The 17,281-nt window shown below is 34.1% G+C and overlaps 2 protein-coding genes across 3 annotated transcripts in view; one reads left to right on the forward strand and one right to left on the reverse strand.

The window, feature by feature from the left end:
* Nucleotides 1-17,281, forward strand: part of LOC143644704 (uncharacterized) — an 86,517-nt gene that overhangs the window by 17,274 nt on the left and 51,962 nt on the right. The gene's annotated exons all lie outside the window — the stretch shown is intronic.
* PTH (parathyroid hormone) lies at nucleotides 11,492-12,090 on the reverse strand. The gene is made up of 2 exons (XM_077112256.1): nucleotides 12,005-12,090; nucleotides 11,492-11,886 (listed from the first exon to the last, which is right to left on the reverse strand). Exons 1-2 carry the CDS (start codon nucleotides 12,088-12,090, stop codon nucleotides 11,625-11,627), a joined length of 348 nt encoding a protein of 115 aa, XP_076968371.1. The 3' UTR covers nucleotides 11,492-11,624.

The raw sequence follows: 17,281 nt of genomic DNA on the forward strand, positions 1-17,281 counted from the left end.
TTTATGTAATGGATTGCTTTTCTCTTGCTGCTTTCAGAATTCTCTCTGTCTTCAACATCTGTGAGTCTGATTAGTAAGTATCTTGGATTAGGTTTATTTGGGTCTATTCTGCTTGGGATATGCTGTGCTTCTTGGATTTGTAACTTTATTTATTTCATGAGATTTGGGAAATTTTCAGTGATTATTTCCTCTATTATTCTTTCTGCCTCTTTTAACTTCTCTTCTCCTTCTGGGACACCTATAACACATATATTCATGTACTTTATGGTGTCATTCAATTACATAAGACCCTGTTCATATTTTTCCATTCTTTACCCTATCTATTCTTTTGTGTGTAGCATTTCAGATGTCCTGCCTCTAGCTCACTAATCCTCTCTTTTGCCTCTTCCAATCTTCTACTGTATACCTCCATTTTATTTTTCATTTCTTCTGTTGTGACTTTCATTCCCATAATGTTTTCCATTTGTTTTTTCAGGCTTTCAAATTCTTCTGTATGGACACCCTGTGTCTTTATATCCCTCATCACTTTTTCCACATTTTCCTTTAGCTCATTGAATTTATTTAGCAGATTAGTTTGAACATCATTAATTAGTTGTTTCAGCTCCTATATCTCAGTTGAGTTGTTAGTTTGTTCCTGTGGTTGGACCATATCTTCAGGCTTCCTGGTATGAGTTGAGATTTTCTGCTGGTGTCTAGGCATCAGTTTTTCTTGCTTAGTTTATTCTTGGAGGTTATTTTCTCTCTTTTGCCTAGGTTTTTTTGTTTGTTTGTTTGGATTGTTCTCTATCTGTTCATCTCTCCTGCATTCAGTTGTTAAATTGGCCTAGTCCCTGGATTTCCCTCCCAAGCAGATGCCTACTGTGGCCTGCCTCAGGGATGGGGGAAGGCCCTGTGCACCACAGTTATGTTTCTGTTTCTGGGTAAAGCTAGTCTCTCAAGGGACTTTGCAAACACTTTTTTCATTTTTTTGCTGAAAATACTCTGAAATGCATCATGGTATAATATTAACTTTTCCAAATATTAAGATTTTATTCCTTATTCTAAGTTCTATATCAAACAAAGCTGAATTAGGGTATTTAAATTAACTGACCAGACAGATTAGTGTGCTACAGAAAATCTAAATTTTGGACAGAATAAACATTTTCCTTTTTATCTCATGCAAAAATGAAAGCTTTTAAAAATAGAGACATTATTTGTTGTTGTTGTTTTTTACCTTAGTTTTAACCAGATCAGTTTCATCACATCCTTAATCAGAGTTTGATCTTTTTCAGGTTTGTTGTTTTGTTTTAAGTTGCTGTATAAACTTATGCTAACTTTCAGAGCTGGAGAACTAAATCTGAGTCTCAGGTGTCACACAGATACTGCTAGGTTATAAAAAAAAGCAAAGCATTTCAGAATTTAAAGACAACAGTTAAAGCTTACAATCTAAGCTCTAATTTTTATAAGCATTTTAAATGAAGCTACTTTCAGGAAAAAAAAATGTGAGGCAGTTGTTAGGCATTAACAAACCATGGCAAAGGTTTTGTTCTGTTTCACTTTTTACACATTTACCAGAGTTATGTTAATTAAAAGATTAAAATATAATTTATATATCTATATAAATTTCTATATAAGTAATTATATCTACTTAAATAAATGTATAATTAATATATCTGACTTGCCTCTCTTTTTTTTAAAAATCTTTCCTTGTTACATGTGGAGCTCTGACCTATAGCTGAACACATATACTTTTAGAGAACTATGAAAGCAAAGCAGTGCAACTGAAAAGTAAATTTTCCTATTGTCTGTCATCTGTAGCTTTTTAAAGAATAACTAAACTATGACTAACAACACCATACCATTGTTTTAAATCATTCAGATTAGTAACGAGATATAACATGAACAGTGAGAAATTTGTAAAATTTTTAGGAATTTTACAGTCTCTAAATATATGAATAATTTTATTTTAATTATGCAAATTTAACAAGCAACAGGATAAAAATCTCTCTTAACCACTGTAATACATCTCAAACACCTCCTATGCAATAGGTTAAAACTATCTTAGCATCTTAGTTATACAAGGTAAACCTATCTTAGCACCTTACTTATACAAGGTAAAAGAACAAATTATTTGTAACAGTTTTTCCCTTAAAAGTGAGAAGACTTGTTTTCTGAAAAAAGGAATGATAAATCCAACATAAACATTAACGAGGATATTACTCTGATGTAAAATTTTTGTTTTCTAGACAGAGTACTCAGATGATGAAGAAAATCTTTTTAAAAAAGATTTATATTAAGGGCAGGCTAACAATCTACATTGTTTTAACAAGGAGAAAACCATGAATACCCAGTTTGACAAAAATACTTTCTTTTTTATGAAATATATGATAAACAGACATTAAATTTTGGTCAGTACTGACTATGACAGACAGAATGCACTCTCACAAACTCCTTTTTTTCACCACACTCTACATTCATTCAGAGCTTATAGTCAATAATGATTATAACAAACAAAATTCACTTCCTCCAACTCACTACAACTTTCTGTATCCATTCAGGGCTTGTAACTAACAATGACTATAACAAACAAAACCCATTTCATTAAATTTAGTATCACCTTCCATATCCATTCAACCTATAGTTTTTACTTAACCAGGCTGCACATAATCAGAAATAAATTTGATAATTGTGTTAGTTAGATTCAGTTGTCAACTTGGCCAGGTGAGCATACCTAGTCTTGTTGCTGCGGACATAAGCCAACGGTATGTGAACCTCATCTGTTGCCAATTACATCTGCAGTCAGCTAGGAGACGTGTGTGCTGCAATGAGTGATGTTTGACTTAATTGGCTGGTGCTTAAATGAGAGATTGCAATGTAGCACAGCTAAGCAGCTCGGCATTCCTCATCTCAGCACTAGCAGCTCAGCCCAGGCCTTTGGAGATGCAGAAAGAAGTCACCCCGGGGAAATTTGTTGGAACCCAGGGGCCTGGAGAGAAGACCAGCAGAGACCATCTTGTGCCTTCCACGTAAGAAAGAACCTCAGTGGAAAGTTAGCTGCCTTTCCTCTGAAGAACCAACAAAATAAATCCCCTTTTATTAAAAGCCAATCCATCTCTGGTGTGTTGCATTCCAGCAGCCAGCAAACTAGAACAATAATAAATTCACAAAGCTTTTGAACTTGCATACTTCCTTCTAACAGAGACAGAGATACTACAAAATAATGGAAGAAGGAAGAAACTTATGCTTGGGTTTGGTCCACAGTCAGACATATATATACTTTAGATTTAGAACCCATAAACTTTACGATATGCCTAAAATCTCTCAGTCCAATTCAGCCCTTCCTTCAAAGGTCAGAAAAAAGTTTTGAAATCAAAGCTTTTTTGATATTTAAAGGATTATTCTAGTTTGCTAGCTGCTGGAATGCAATATACCAGAAATGGAATGGCTTTTAAAAGGGGAATTTAATAAGTTGCTAGTTTATAGTTCTAAGGCTGAGAAAATGTCCCAATTAAAACAAGTCTATAGAAATGTCCAATCAAAGGCATCCAGAGAAAGATACCTTGGTTCAAGGAAGTCAGTGAAGTTCAGAATCTCTCTCTCTCAATTGAGAAGGCACATGGCGAACACAGTCAGGGTTTCTCTCTCATCTGGAAAGGCACATGGCGAACATGGTGTCATCTGCTAGCTTCCTCTCTTGGCTTCCTGTTTCATGAAGCTCCCTGGGAGGTGCTTTCCTTCTTCATCTCCAAATGTCACTGGCTGGTGGGCTCTCTGCTTCTCATAGCTATGTCATTCTGCTCTCTCAGAATCTCTCATTCTCCAAAATGGTTCCTCTTTTATAGGACTCCAGAAACTAATCAAGACCCACCCAAATGGGTGGAGACACATCTCCCCTAATCCAGTTTAACAACCACTTTTGATTGGGTTACATCTCCAAGGAGAAGATATAATTACAGATTCAAACATACAGTATTGAATAGGGATTATTCTGCCTTTGTGGAAATGGGATTTTGATTAAAACATGGTTTTTCCAGGGGACATCCTTTCAAACCAGCACAGGGATTTATCTCCTGCAAAAACTCAAATTTTTCTCAACAATATTCCCAAATGCTAAATAACACCAGGAATGTGTTAGTTCACAAAATCAAGTTGTGGCTTCTGAAAAACTAGATCAGAACTGTATTTAATTGCCACTTTCTTATTTAAAGGTCTTACAAGTGTCATCTCTTCTATGGGGGTTTCCTGAGATTTTTTTGCTTTTTAAATTCTTCCAGCATTTTTATTCCTTTATTACTACTGTTTTATACTATGCCCTAGTACATGTATATTCTAACTAGAATATAAACTTCTTGAAGCTAAGAATTAAGGTTTTCTCTATTTATGACAGCATTTACTCATAAAAAATACTGACTGATGATAACAAAGTCACTATAAATTCAAGTTCTTCCACATTCTGAGGTACAAATGGCTATGTAACTAAAAACAAGATTATATGAAATCCAGGTTATCAAGATGTGTTAGTTTGCAAGCTGCCAGAATGCAATATACCAGAATGGCTTTTAAAAAGGAAAATTTAGTAAGTTGCAAGTTTACAGTTCTAAACCTATTAAAATGACCAAACTAAGGCATCCAGGAAAAGATACCTTAAATCAAGGAAGGCTGATAGGTCTGAAACACCTCTGTCAGCTGGGAAGTCACATGGCTGGCATCTGCTGGTCTCTTGCTCCTAGGCTCATTGCTTTCAGCTTCTATTCCTATGGGGGTTCCTCATTCTGCTTTTCTAGTGCTGGCTTTCATTTTGCATCTTCCCTTGGCTCTGTCCAGGTACTGGCTTGCTTAATATTTTATGGCAACATCTACTGGGCCCCAAGCATCTCCGGTCATCTGTGTGTCTGTTTTCCAAGTATTGGCATCTATGTCAGCTCTGCTCTGAAGTTTCTGTTGGCTCTCTCTCTGTTCTGGCATTTCTGGCACTCTCCAAAATGTTTCCTCTTTGAAAGGATTCTGGTAAACTACTCAAGACCCACCTGGAATGGGTGAAATTACATCTCCATCTAATTAAAGCTCACACCTACAATTGGGTATGTCATATCTCCATGGAGTTAATCTAATCAAAAGATTCCAACCTACAATATTGAATCAGGATTAAAAGAAATGGCTGCCCCCACATGGTTTTTCTGGCATACATAATTTCAAACCAGCACACAAGGTTATAAAAAAATCTATTTATATTTCTTACTAACTTAATTGCTTTTATTATATAGAATATATTTGAAGCATTAGTATATTTTAAATATTGTACTTTATATGTATTATTATTACCAGGTACATTCCTCAGTTTATGTAACTCAACCTATCTAGTTAGGCTATTTTAAGAGGAATTTTGAAAATGTATTTATAATACTGGCTTATTTTATCAGTAAGCTTATATAGATTTAGGAAAAAGAACACCCAAACAGAATAAAATCACATTTGTTCAGTTCAAAATTTATCATAAAATTCCTTTTAATGGAGGATAAGAAAGATCTGTTTTCATAATATCTTAAAGTACAAGCAATTTTAAAAGTACATTGACTGTCAAGTTCTGGAAAATATACTGCAATTGTTTAATTCGTTCTAAGCCTAAATCCAGGATAATCTTTCCATATCTTTCAAAGATCTTTCATTTTTTCTTACTCAAAGTTTGTAATTAGGTTTTATTCAGTCACTGCCATCCCAAGGCTATTTATATTTTAATAATGATCTGATTACAACAGTTACCATTGTAAAAGTATTATTAGAAAAAATAATATTAACAAACTTAGCATATTCTATAGCATTTCTTTTAATGTGTCCTATTACTAATCTCCAGGCCCAGTTAAAAAAGTTCTAAACCACACCTCACCTTATCTTTCTGTGCATAGCCCTCCCCCCATCCCTGCTTTAGGTGGTTAGGCCTTGTGGCAGGGATAGGTTGGGCAGAAACAATCCAGGCTTGTTGAGCTTGGATTTGAAAATTTTAGGTGAGGGCCATGTAATTTTGAGGGTTCCTATGCCCTTCTTTAACTATTTCTAACTATGCCCTTTTATTTTACTAAAAGCTGTGACCAAGATCATTGGAAAAGATCTTTGCTTTTTCCAGAGGCAGCCCTTTGGCAGTTTTCTGCTGCCTTAGGGAAATTCCAGGGATGGTTTCTTTCTAATGTCCAAGTTTGTTTACAGTAATTATAAAACTAAGGTTTTTGAATCTTGCTGTTCAGAGAGTTTTTTCTCTTTATTTCAGGAGTACCAATTTATATATTTATATATTTACGTCAGGCACCCAATGATTTCTAAGCAGTTCAAATAGAGCTCTTTAAGAGTTTTCTTATGAATTTGCTGTTACCATCTGGAAGTATGAGACTATACGTTGAGCAGGCAGACAGACGAATGGGAAGTTAGTTACACAAGAAACAGAAACACAGAAATACTTCTGAGAGGGACAACTAAAAGAATGATTATATTATCTCATTCCATTTCAACCTTTTTGCAGAACAATTTTAAATGTAATATCTTTAATTTTAATTGCAATGGTAGTATTTTCATTTTAAATCATATTGAGGCTAGATTATGTTACAGAAATAAGCTATTTTTTGAGAGTCTCACCCAAAATATTTTCAATTTTCAATACAGCTCAAAAGTTCCCTTTTTAAAGAGTTTAAAAAACAAATACAAAAAAAAATACAAATGCAGGAACATACCAACAAACAAATTTAAACAGACCCTTAATACTTATTTAAGTAACACACCAATTAATAACCAAACTGAACACACCAATTAACAAACAGGCATTATACACTTAACATACTGGTGAACTGTTTAACAAACATTAACTCTTACTATACCCAGGTAATATACCAGCTAGCATTTAAGCAGCCCTAATTAATTTCATTAAATACCAATTAATTGTTGGATTCCTCTATTTTGTTTTTTTTGTCCAGGATAATAATCAACAGACAAATTTAGGCCAGGACCTCAATCCCTGTACTTAACATGCACCAAACACATCAATTAACAGTTAAGCAGACATTAAACACTTAGCACACCAATTAACAATTAAACAGTACCTAGGTAACATACCAGCTAACACTTAGGCCTATTTACTTTCATTGGATACATTTCATTAAATCCAATTAATTGTCAGACTAGGTCAGGGTTTAAAATCCTGTATAGTATGATACCCAAAAAACAAGATGTAGTGGTCAGAGCAAAGGGGATCATTCTGGAAGCATGACCCAGGCCTAGATCAAAGGGACTTGAACTTCCATATTTACTCCCCAACCCACTTTTTTTTTTTTTTTCACATAACAGAAGTTTTTTCTCACACCATTCTGAAGTCCAGAAATCAGAAATTGAGATGTTCGCAGGGCCATGCTCCAAAACCCTAGGGGAGGATTCTTCCTTGCCCCTTCCAGCTTCTGATAGCCCCTGCTATTCTTTGGCTTGTGGTAGCATAGTTCCAATCTCTGCCCCATCTTTACATGGTCTTCTTTGTAGACTGTGTTTCCTGTCTCTTCTCTATGTGTTTCCTGTCTGTGTTTCCTGTCTCTTCTCTGTGTATGTGTTGCTCTGTTAACACATCTTTATTTTACTTTTTTTTAATTTTTATTGAGAAATCTTCACATACATACATTCCATACATGGTATGCAATCAGTGGCTCACAATATCATCACATAGTTGTGTATTTTTTTTTTTACCATGATCATTTTTTAGGACATTTGCATCACTACAGAAAAAGAAATAAAAGGAAAAAAAACAAAAACTCATACATGCCATACCCCTTACCCCTCCCTCTCATTGACCACTAGTGTTTCCATCTACCCAATTTATTTTACCCTTTGCCCCTCCCCATTATTTATTTATTTAGTTATTTTATCCCGATCTACTTTTACCCTGATGACCCACTCACCTCTTCAGATGTCTGGACATGGAACTGGAAACAGTTTCTCTCTCTGAAGCTCTTTCAAGGTGCCAAATGTCTTTGGAGTGCCAGCAGAACAGAGAAACCCTGGTTGCCAAGCCTCTAGACTAAATTTAGTCCAGTGGCTGCAAAAGACTCAGTTACCTGGCTTACCTGCTCTACTGAGACTCTGGACATTCAGGCATTCATTCTGGTGACATTCTGGTGACCAACAAATTGTTACCGGACAAAGGCCATCGATTCCTTTGCCTGACATGCTCAATGATACATGAGACACTGGGGTTTCAAAGAGAGAAAGAGTTTATTGATAGGCACGTAGTAGGAGAGCGGATGGCCTAGCAGCCCAAAATCTGTCTCCCAGTGCTGTGGTAATTCTGATAGTTTTATTAGAGAAAAAGATGGTCAGCATTTAGGATAATGAGCACAGTGTTCTCAGATGATATAATGAGGGGATCTTATTATTGATCACGCACAGACTGAACACATGCTTAGTCACAAAAATGTGTGTAAGAAAATGGTGGAATGAGGTCTAGGTGAATTGTAGGTTAAAATCTAAGCTACTGCACATGTCAGGTGGGCCTACTTTGGTTAGATCCAGTCTTGGTTATCAAGATTACTTTGGACTTGAGGTGGATTAGTTCTGGAATGACCCAGGACCCTTCGTTAATAAATGTTAACGGCTGCCTTTAGTGATTTTAAGACTCTAAAGTGGAAAAACTGGATGACTGGATACAAATGAAGGTTACTCACAAGTTTTTACACTCACAGGGGCAGAATATAGGGCTCCACAATCATTATTAGATGGACTATAATTTAGAGATTTCATGAATTTCCCTCTGTCCACTCCAGTATACCAGAAAGCAAAAAGATATTATCTATATAAAGATTCAGTAATCAAAATCATCTCTCAAATCCTGATTTCTTGGTTAATAGGGAGGAAACTTCCTACCTGATATCCTTCTATTTCTTCAATTTGGCATTTGTAGGTCCCTCTCCAGTCCATATATTCCTCTGGATTTCAAAACAATTCAGAATTGTTCTTTTTTTTAGCTGAATCACTGGGGAGAGATTTCAGTAGCTGTTATGTAGCCATGTTGATGACATCACCAGTAGCCTTGATTCTTGAAGATGATTGAATAACTATATAACTTTCATGGTATGACCATGAAATCATGGAAACCTTGTGATTGATGCTCCCTTTATCTAGTATATGGACAGATGAGTAAGAAAATACAGGTAAATCAATAAATAAATAATAGAGTGGATAAGGGGTATGGATGTTTTGGGTGTTATTTTTAATTTTAATTTTTATTCTTATTTTAATTTTCTTGGAGTGATGGAAATGTTCAAAATTTATTGTGGTGATGAATGTACAACTATATGATGATATTGTGAACCACTGATTGGAAACTTTGGATGATTATATGTTATATGAATATATATCAATAAAATTGCATTTAAAAAAAAGACGTTATGCTATTAGCATAATAGCAGACAAAAAGACCAATGGAACATCATGGAGAGTTCAGAACTGGTTTCAAGCATATGTGGACTCTTTTGTTTGCTTTTTTTGTTTTTTCTTTAATTGTGGTAACATACCACAACATAAAATTTCCCATTTCAAGTACACAACCAAATGACATTAATAACATCCACTTGGTAGTGCTACCATCACCACCATCTATTACCAAAACTTTTCCATCACCCATGCATAAAATCTATACCTATTAAGCATTAGCCCCCCATTCCCTTTTTCCCATCCCTGGTAACCTGTAATCTAATTTCTGTCTCTATGAATTTGCATATTCTAGTTATTTAATATAAATGAAAGCATATAATATCTGTCCTTTTGTATCTGGCTTATTTCATTCAACATGATATCCTCAATGTCCGTCCATGTTCTAGCACATTTTAGAACTTCGTTCCTTTTTTCCATTGTATGTATGTATCAAGTTTTGTTTTTCCTCTCATCTGTTGATGGAGATTTAGGAGCCTTCCACCTTTTCGCTAATGTGAAAAACACTGCTAAAAAACTGGTGTACAGATAGCTGTTTCAGTCTTTTTTTAAAAAAGGGTCTATTACGAAATAAACTATTTTTTTGATAGACAACCAACATCTTTTCAATTTTCAATACAGCCCAAAGTTTCCCTTTTTAGATAATTTAAAAAAGAAATACAAATGCAGGAACATACCAGTCAACAAATTTAAACAGACACTTAACACTTATTTAAGTAACACACCAATTAATACCAAACTGAACACACCAATTAACAAACAGACATTATACACTTAACATACTGATGAACTGTTTAGCAAACATTAACTCTAACTGTACCCAGGTAATATACCAGGTAGCACTTAAACAGGCCTAATTAATTTCATTAAATACCAATTAGTTGTTGGATTCCTTTTTTTTTTAGGAGAATACTCAACAGACAAATTTAGGCCAGGACCTCAAATCCTGTACGGAACACACACCAAACACATCAATTAACAGTTAAACAGACATTAAACACTTAGCACACCAATTAACAATTAACAGTACCTAGGTAACACAATAGCTAACACTTAAACAGGCCTATTTAATTTCATTGGGTAAATTTGATTAAATCCAGTTAATTGTTGGATTAGGTCAGAACTTCAAATCCTGTATAGTATGGTACACAAAAACAAAAGGTATAGTGGTCAGAGCAAAGGGGATCATTCTGGAAGCATGACCCAGGCTTAGGTCAAGGGTACTTGAACCATATGGACTCTGTATTTTATATTCTTGTAGTATCTCATACTTTTCTTTCATAGCACTTATCAAAGTTCATAATGAATTAATGTCTATCTTCCCCACTAAAATGTAGGCTCTATAAAGGCAGGAAATGTGTTTTTCTCGCTCACCATCTATGTCCAGCTCCCAATGAAGTACTTGACAAATAATGGGCACTAAACAAATATTTGTCAAATGAATGAATTTATCTTCTAATAAATATGAAAATTCTAACCTTTGCAATTTGAAGGCCAGACTAGAAATATGATCAATGGTTTTGTGTATGAGCAAATGCTTTTTGCATTCAGGTTTCAGACCATTTTCCATCTTTTAAAAAAACAACAATGAAAGTTGCTTAGCATTTCATCATTTCCTTTTCTGAAATGAAGAGGACATGGTATGTATGTATAAAGGATTTGGGATCTGGTACTTTTGTGATATAAACAAGATGATGTTCAATATATCAAAATAATGTGAAACATGATTTAAAAAAACATTTTGTATTGTTCTAACATAGTCCTTATTGATGTAAACCTATTGATGACAGTCCTTATTGTTTTAAACGTATTGATGACATTCATAGCCAAAAAGACATACTTGTGAAAAGTGAGAATTTCATTTATTTATAATCAGAATCAAATTTTTATTTTTCATTGTAAGACAGAAAAGAGGTTAAAAAGTGCAATTTTATTCTTTTATAAGTTATGCAATAACTTACTTTAAGAAGAATAAACAATAGGAATAGAACAACGGAAATAGCTTTTTAAATGAAAAGACAGAACAATTTGTTAAAATTTCATCATTATGGCTAGCAATGGATTATATGTAAAGTTTGGTAATATTAGAAATATTGGCACTTGATGATTTTCTTAGAGCTTGAAAAATTAGCAGCATGTAATATTGTTGGCCTATGCTATGTAGAGCAGTGCTCTGATCATATCTGTTTTTATTGGGTTTTAGTTTTGATTAATACATCCACATCAGCTTTGTCTACCTCTCCCAGACTTTTTTGATGGCTGTCAATCAGGATATTGTCCTCCTTTATTCGAGGCTTCTGGGACCCACCAACTCTGGGAGATAAAAGGCCTCCGAGGGCAAGAAAATTGTGCACATCCTGCAGCTTCTTACGTAGCCATTCCACCCTTTCCATCGAGTTCATATGTTTTCCCACATTATGCATAAGCTGTATTTCACTCACAGATCTCTTCCTGGGAGGAAAAGAAACAGAGAGAGCCACTTCATTAGCCTCCCACTTCCAAATCAAAAAGGCAATTTAAAAATCCATTTCCCATTCTCTCACCATGGAGAAATGGCTATAGTACTTACTTAATGGTTTTCCCCTCCGATTTTGTAAGGAAACATATTGCAAACAAGACAATCATTACTTTAGTCATGTCTTTTGCAGACACCATCTTCACTAAAAGGAAAATCAAAGAGGAGGTATTTAAAAATATTTTTAATACTCCAAACTATATAATTAAAATTACAGCAGTTTACATTCATAACCATACAACTATATGCAGTGTGACAGTAAACTAATTGGACTGGTTTCCATGATAGAGTTTTGGAATTAGCCTGTTTATTTTAGAGATAAGTTTATATATATTTTATATGCACATAATTTGATGAGAAATTATATTAGTTTTACTTCCCCTTAGGTATCTTTTTAGTTAGTGTGCAAGTTTTAATATATGAATTTATGTCACATGAGGAATTGAAAGAGTTTGCTTTTTAAAACTTCCTTCCAATTTTATGTTGTTTATAGCTAAACACTTATAGTTTGCTTGAAAATGGTTAGTTCTTTTTATTTCCTCAGTAAATCTTTTTTTCATAAGTAAATTTCATTTCAGGTACAATACCAGAAATACTAAATTAATAGGCTCTGATTTAAAGAGATTTTTACTGAATTAATACACACGCCTATGATTAAAAAGGCTGTCAAAGCATTGAAAAGATACACATGAGTGTATTATTATACACTGATAAAAAGTGTATAATTTAGAGCTTTAGCTGCAAATAAATACCATATGCATCTTATTTATTCAACATATTTTATTTAATTATGTTTTAATATAATTTTTAGCTTTTTCCTCTTTTACTCATAAAGCTTTTTGTATCAGTATGGAATATTATTGCCTTCATCTGCATTACAATAATTGCAAAGCACTTATGGAAGTGCTTCTTCATAGGCTTAGTGTTCGCCCTTTTAGCATATATAGAGAGTAGCTGTGTGCTCATATTTTAAAGGAAAAGTTCATCATTTAGAATTAACATAAGAAGCATTATAATCTGCTACTTTTCACTCTGCAATATAAAGCAATTGATTGGCGTAACAAATGAATAGCCTTCAGTTTTGGTTTATGTCAGAAACTGGCACTGTAGCTGAAGGACAGGGAACACTGAAGTCTAATCCCAGTTTTGTAGCATTTACCTTGTCACCTCAGATTAAAACTCTGCTTTGCTTCCTGGTTCTTAATAGAGGGTTGTACTTCTTATAAGAATGTCATGACAAAAGCAGCTGTGAAATACCCATAAAATTCATGTACAAGTTTTCACATTTGAAAATTAGAAAAGACTTTCATTTAGTTTAAAAGATCCATATAAATATTCAACAGATTGTTTATCCAACTTTAGTTTATAGATTGAGCTCTCTATCAGCCATAAAATAATCTATATACCAATACTCTTCAGGGAAAAAAAAACGGAATTTTAACTCTACTTTATAAATTTATATTAGTTATGTAAATCAGAATCATTCACTCATTAGGCTGTTTTACTTCAAAATTTCAGTATAATAATTCCGTAAAAACATAACAAGCCAGAATTTTATTATTTTGCCAGTAATTTCAGATGAGTTTAAGTAAAGCAAATCATCTGAAAAGACTTCAAACTCAAAAATAAATGATTTAAAGTATTTTAGTAGCATAGGTTTGTTTTGTGACATTTTCTATTAAACATAATTTACCTCCCCCTTAACATTTTTCCTTAAGCAGCATGATATTTGAAGAACCCGATGCAAATTAAATAATTGCTTGATTATAAAACATCACATTAATTTAGCAGAGAAAATAAAGATAACTTACCATACAGTATCTTCGGACAAGATACTCTTTCAGATCTATTAGCACCTGATGCTTTCTTAATGTTGAATAAAGTTGAGAAAGCTGATCAATTGGACTCTAGACCCTTAAATGTGACTTTTATATATAGGTCTTCACTGACCAAGAAAAGTTTTTTTATTGTCACAGATGATGTCACTCCCATTTCTCTGGATCACAGCTATAGGATTAGAGAAGCACACACCCACCATTGGGCGGTGCCCATGCCTCGTAAGTTTTAGATAATTAGTTATTAGAAGCAAAATAGTATGGGTCTGGGAAAAGGGCTAATGGAAATTCTAAAGGGTATTACATTGTACCACCTAGAAAAATTCTGACTGGACTGATAAATCTGAATTTATGTTACAAAAAGATTGATTATAAAAATTTATGCTAAAGACATCATTTTACTTGAAAGTAAAATCTGAAAATGAGATATACATATTCTAGCCATACAATGGGTACACATATTATGAAGATTATAATGAATCATAGTATGCATTTGTATTTTTGGCTTGTTTATGGCTTGTATCCTTGTACAATCTATTATAACATTGTAAAGCACACTTTACAAGCAATTTCCAATCAATGCATATTGTTGGTCACCTTTCAAAAAAGTAGGTATAATATTTTTCTTAAAGGAAGTGTTAAATTCAAGAAAATGCCCTTTGTGCATAATTATTTTTAAAAAGGCTTCAAAAGTGAAAATGGTTTTAACATTACTTCATTTACATGTTATTTACACATTTTAATCTCTAATAATAGCATTTGGTAAGCACTAACCATATGCCAGATTTCACATATATTACCCCACTAAATCCTCACAGCAAATTTTTAAAGTAGGCACCATTATATCCCCATTTTATATGAGGAAACAGTTTAGAAAGTGGAGGTCTCCAGAGCCATTTTGATTCATACTTAATACTCTAGTCTCCCGCTAGAAATGTAACCCTTCTTTATACCCTAGTTGGTTTGACAATAATTTGATTGGCCTTTTGCAACCTCTTTGCCCAGTGGTTTGATCTTAACCCTCGTGTTCCCCAGCTGATGACTGAGGCCCTACCCCACAGCCTAATGAAGACATGATGCTGCTACCATTCCAACTTCTATTATTACTACAGCTTGATCCCCACGTATCAGATTAGACTCCTTGAACACCCTCAGTGCATCTGGCATTCATTTAAGCAGTTTGCCTCCAAACTAAAGTGCTAGTACTGGAATTGGATCAGTTTTCTTAGCTCTGGTCCATGCAGCCTTCATGTCATTCTCTTTCCTGCTAGCAAATGCCAAGATTTAATTCTATGTCAAGTAAACTCCAGTTTAAGTTTGGGACAGTACTTATACAGAGTGTAGGAGGAGAGATATATGTTAGTCCTAATCTTGGAAATTATTTTTACTGAGAAAATCTTACTTGGAGTGTTTCCCCAGGCTCCACATCTTAGAAGTGTTAGAGACAAACTGAAATATGTCTAGAAAATATTAATCTGATTGGTAAAAAAGCTGAAAAACATGACATATGAGAAGCAGCTGAATGAAATGATGATGTTTAGTCTGGAAAAGAAAAAATGTCGGGTGACTATGATAGCTGTTTTAAATTTTGTGTAGGTCTATCATAGGGAAGAAGGCATATTCTTTGTGGCTTGAAAAGAAAGGTCTGTGATCAGTAGCTGAAGGTTAAAGGAGGCTGATTTGGGCATAACTCAGACATCATAATTATCAAAATATGGAATCAAGTGCCGTCTTAAGTAGTGAACTCTCCATCACTAGAAGTATTCAAGTAGAATGGTGATAAGCAGTTATCAGGGATTTTGTAGATCTTCATAGATAGCTGGAGTTCGAACCAGATAACCAAAAGGCCCCCATTGATTGTAAAAATCTATGTTATTGGTATTTCTTAAGGCCTCTTCTGATGCAAAGTGTACACATAATATATGGCATTTTCTGTTATTTTTAGTTGAGAGAAAGGAGAATTTGAAATATAAATGGTTTTATAAACACAATTTTCATTGTTATAATAAACCTGTGTTTAACATTGTGATTTTGAGAGTTTTTCTACTTCCTTAGTCCGTGTGACATAAATTGATAGCCTTCTAGGACTTGATGCAATTGGTGCTTTCACTGTCTTCCCTCTATTACAATTATTTATAGAAAAAATTGTCATATTGAAAACAGCTACATTATAAAACTAGTTTTACAGAAAAATAAAGCAAATAATTTTAGACAATGATTATTCATTAATTCATTCAAAAACACATCCAGCATTTACCATAAGCCAGTAGTTATGTTAATCAATAGATGATTGCAACAAGATCCCTTCCCTTGAATTTTACTAATATAATAATATAATGTGATAGGTGTTTGGATGAACAAAGTCCTATAAAAGTACAGAGTAGAAGTGACTAAATTTCCCTGGATGAACTAGAAGCTGTTTTACTGAGAAGTTAAAATGTCCTGAGGATTAGTATGAGTTTTCCATGTGCAAAGGCATGGAGGCAATGAAGACCGAATATTGACTTTATGCAAGTGGAAGGAGAGGGAAAATGAGAGATGATCCTAAAGATTTAAGTTGGGTACGAACAGTGGAAAGTCTTTGTTTGTGTGCACCAATAAGTATTATCTTGTAGTCCTTTCTAAACTTGGGTGTGTATTAGTGCCCTTCAGATACTTCAAAGGTCAACTTGACCTTCCCACAAAGGACTGATATAACTACCAAAATGTGACACAGGTTTATCTGAACCATCAGATTCTGGGACTGCAGATAGTAGATGGAAGGAAAGCATTTAGGAATAAGAAGACTAGGGGCTATGTGGGTACAGGAGGCTGATAACGCAGTAACAGAGAGAAAAGCTGAGCTCAGCTTTTTGCTTTGAAAAACTCAGCCTTCCTTAGCCTTCTCAGGTTCTCTGAAGCCAGGACTAGACAACCTGCTGTATTCCTGACATTTGGGAAGGGTAAAGGGATATATATTATCCCCTGTTGTCTTATGAGAGGCTTTATTTGAGATAGATCATTTTTCCTTCTGCTTATTCATTAGGAATTAGTGTGGCTTTGGATACTTAGCATTAAATAGAGGTCTCCAGCATTGGGAAATCCAGCTAAATTTCTCCTAATTCAAATGGTTAGTATCTATCTTAACAGTTGACTTATTATTACTATTTTGCTTTAAGCTCTTCTGTGGAATACTGAGCTATTGAATTCCTTTATGTTGCATCCAAAAGAGAGGATCCCTCATCCTCTTACCAGCCACAACTTGTTTCTAGTTAGAGACAAAATGCAAAAATGCTAAAAAGAACTTAGCACATAAAACTGATGGATTTTCAAAGGTTTATTTTTTATATTCAGTTCCTTATTTTTCTTTCTCCATAACCTTTTATTGATGGCAACTGTGAGTGTGGTTCTCTAATGGGTAATATTTAATAAACCGTTGATCTCTTTACATTCATGAACTGTCATAAACCCTAGGATCCATTACACATGAGTAGTCCTTTGAAAATAAATTGTGCAG

Source organism: Tamandua tetradactyla, chromosome 8, assembly GCF_023851605.1.
Source record: "Tamandua tetradactyla isolate mTamTet1 chromosome 8, mTamTet1.pri, whole genome shotgun sequence".
NCBI lineage: Eukaryota > Metazoa > Chordata > Mammalia > Pilosa > Myrmecophagidae > Tamandua > Tamandua tetradactyla.

What these genes read in the sequence shown, in the direction of transcription:
- PTH (XM_077112256.1), bottom strand. Translation starts at nt 12,090, where the DNA reads ATGGTGTCTGCAAAAGACATGACTAAAGTAATGATTGTCTTGTTTGCA. An exon ending in TCGGAGGGGAAAACCATTAA is followed by an intron (nt 11,887 to 12,004) that starts GTAAGTACTATA and finishes TTTTCCTCCCAG; the next exon opens with GAAGAGATCTGTGAGTGAAA.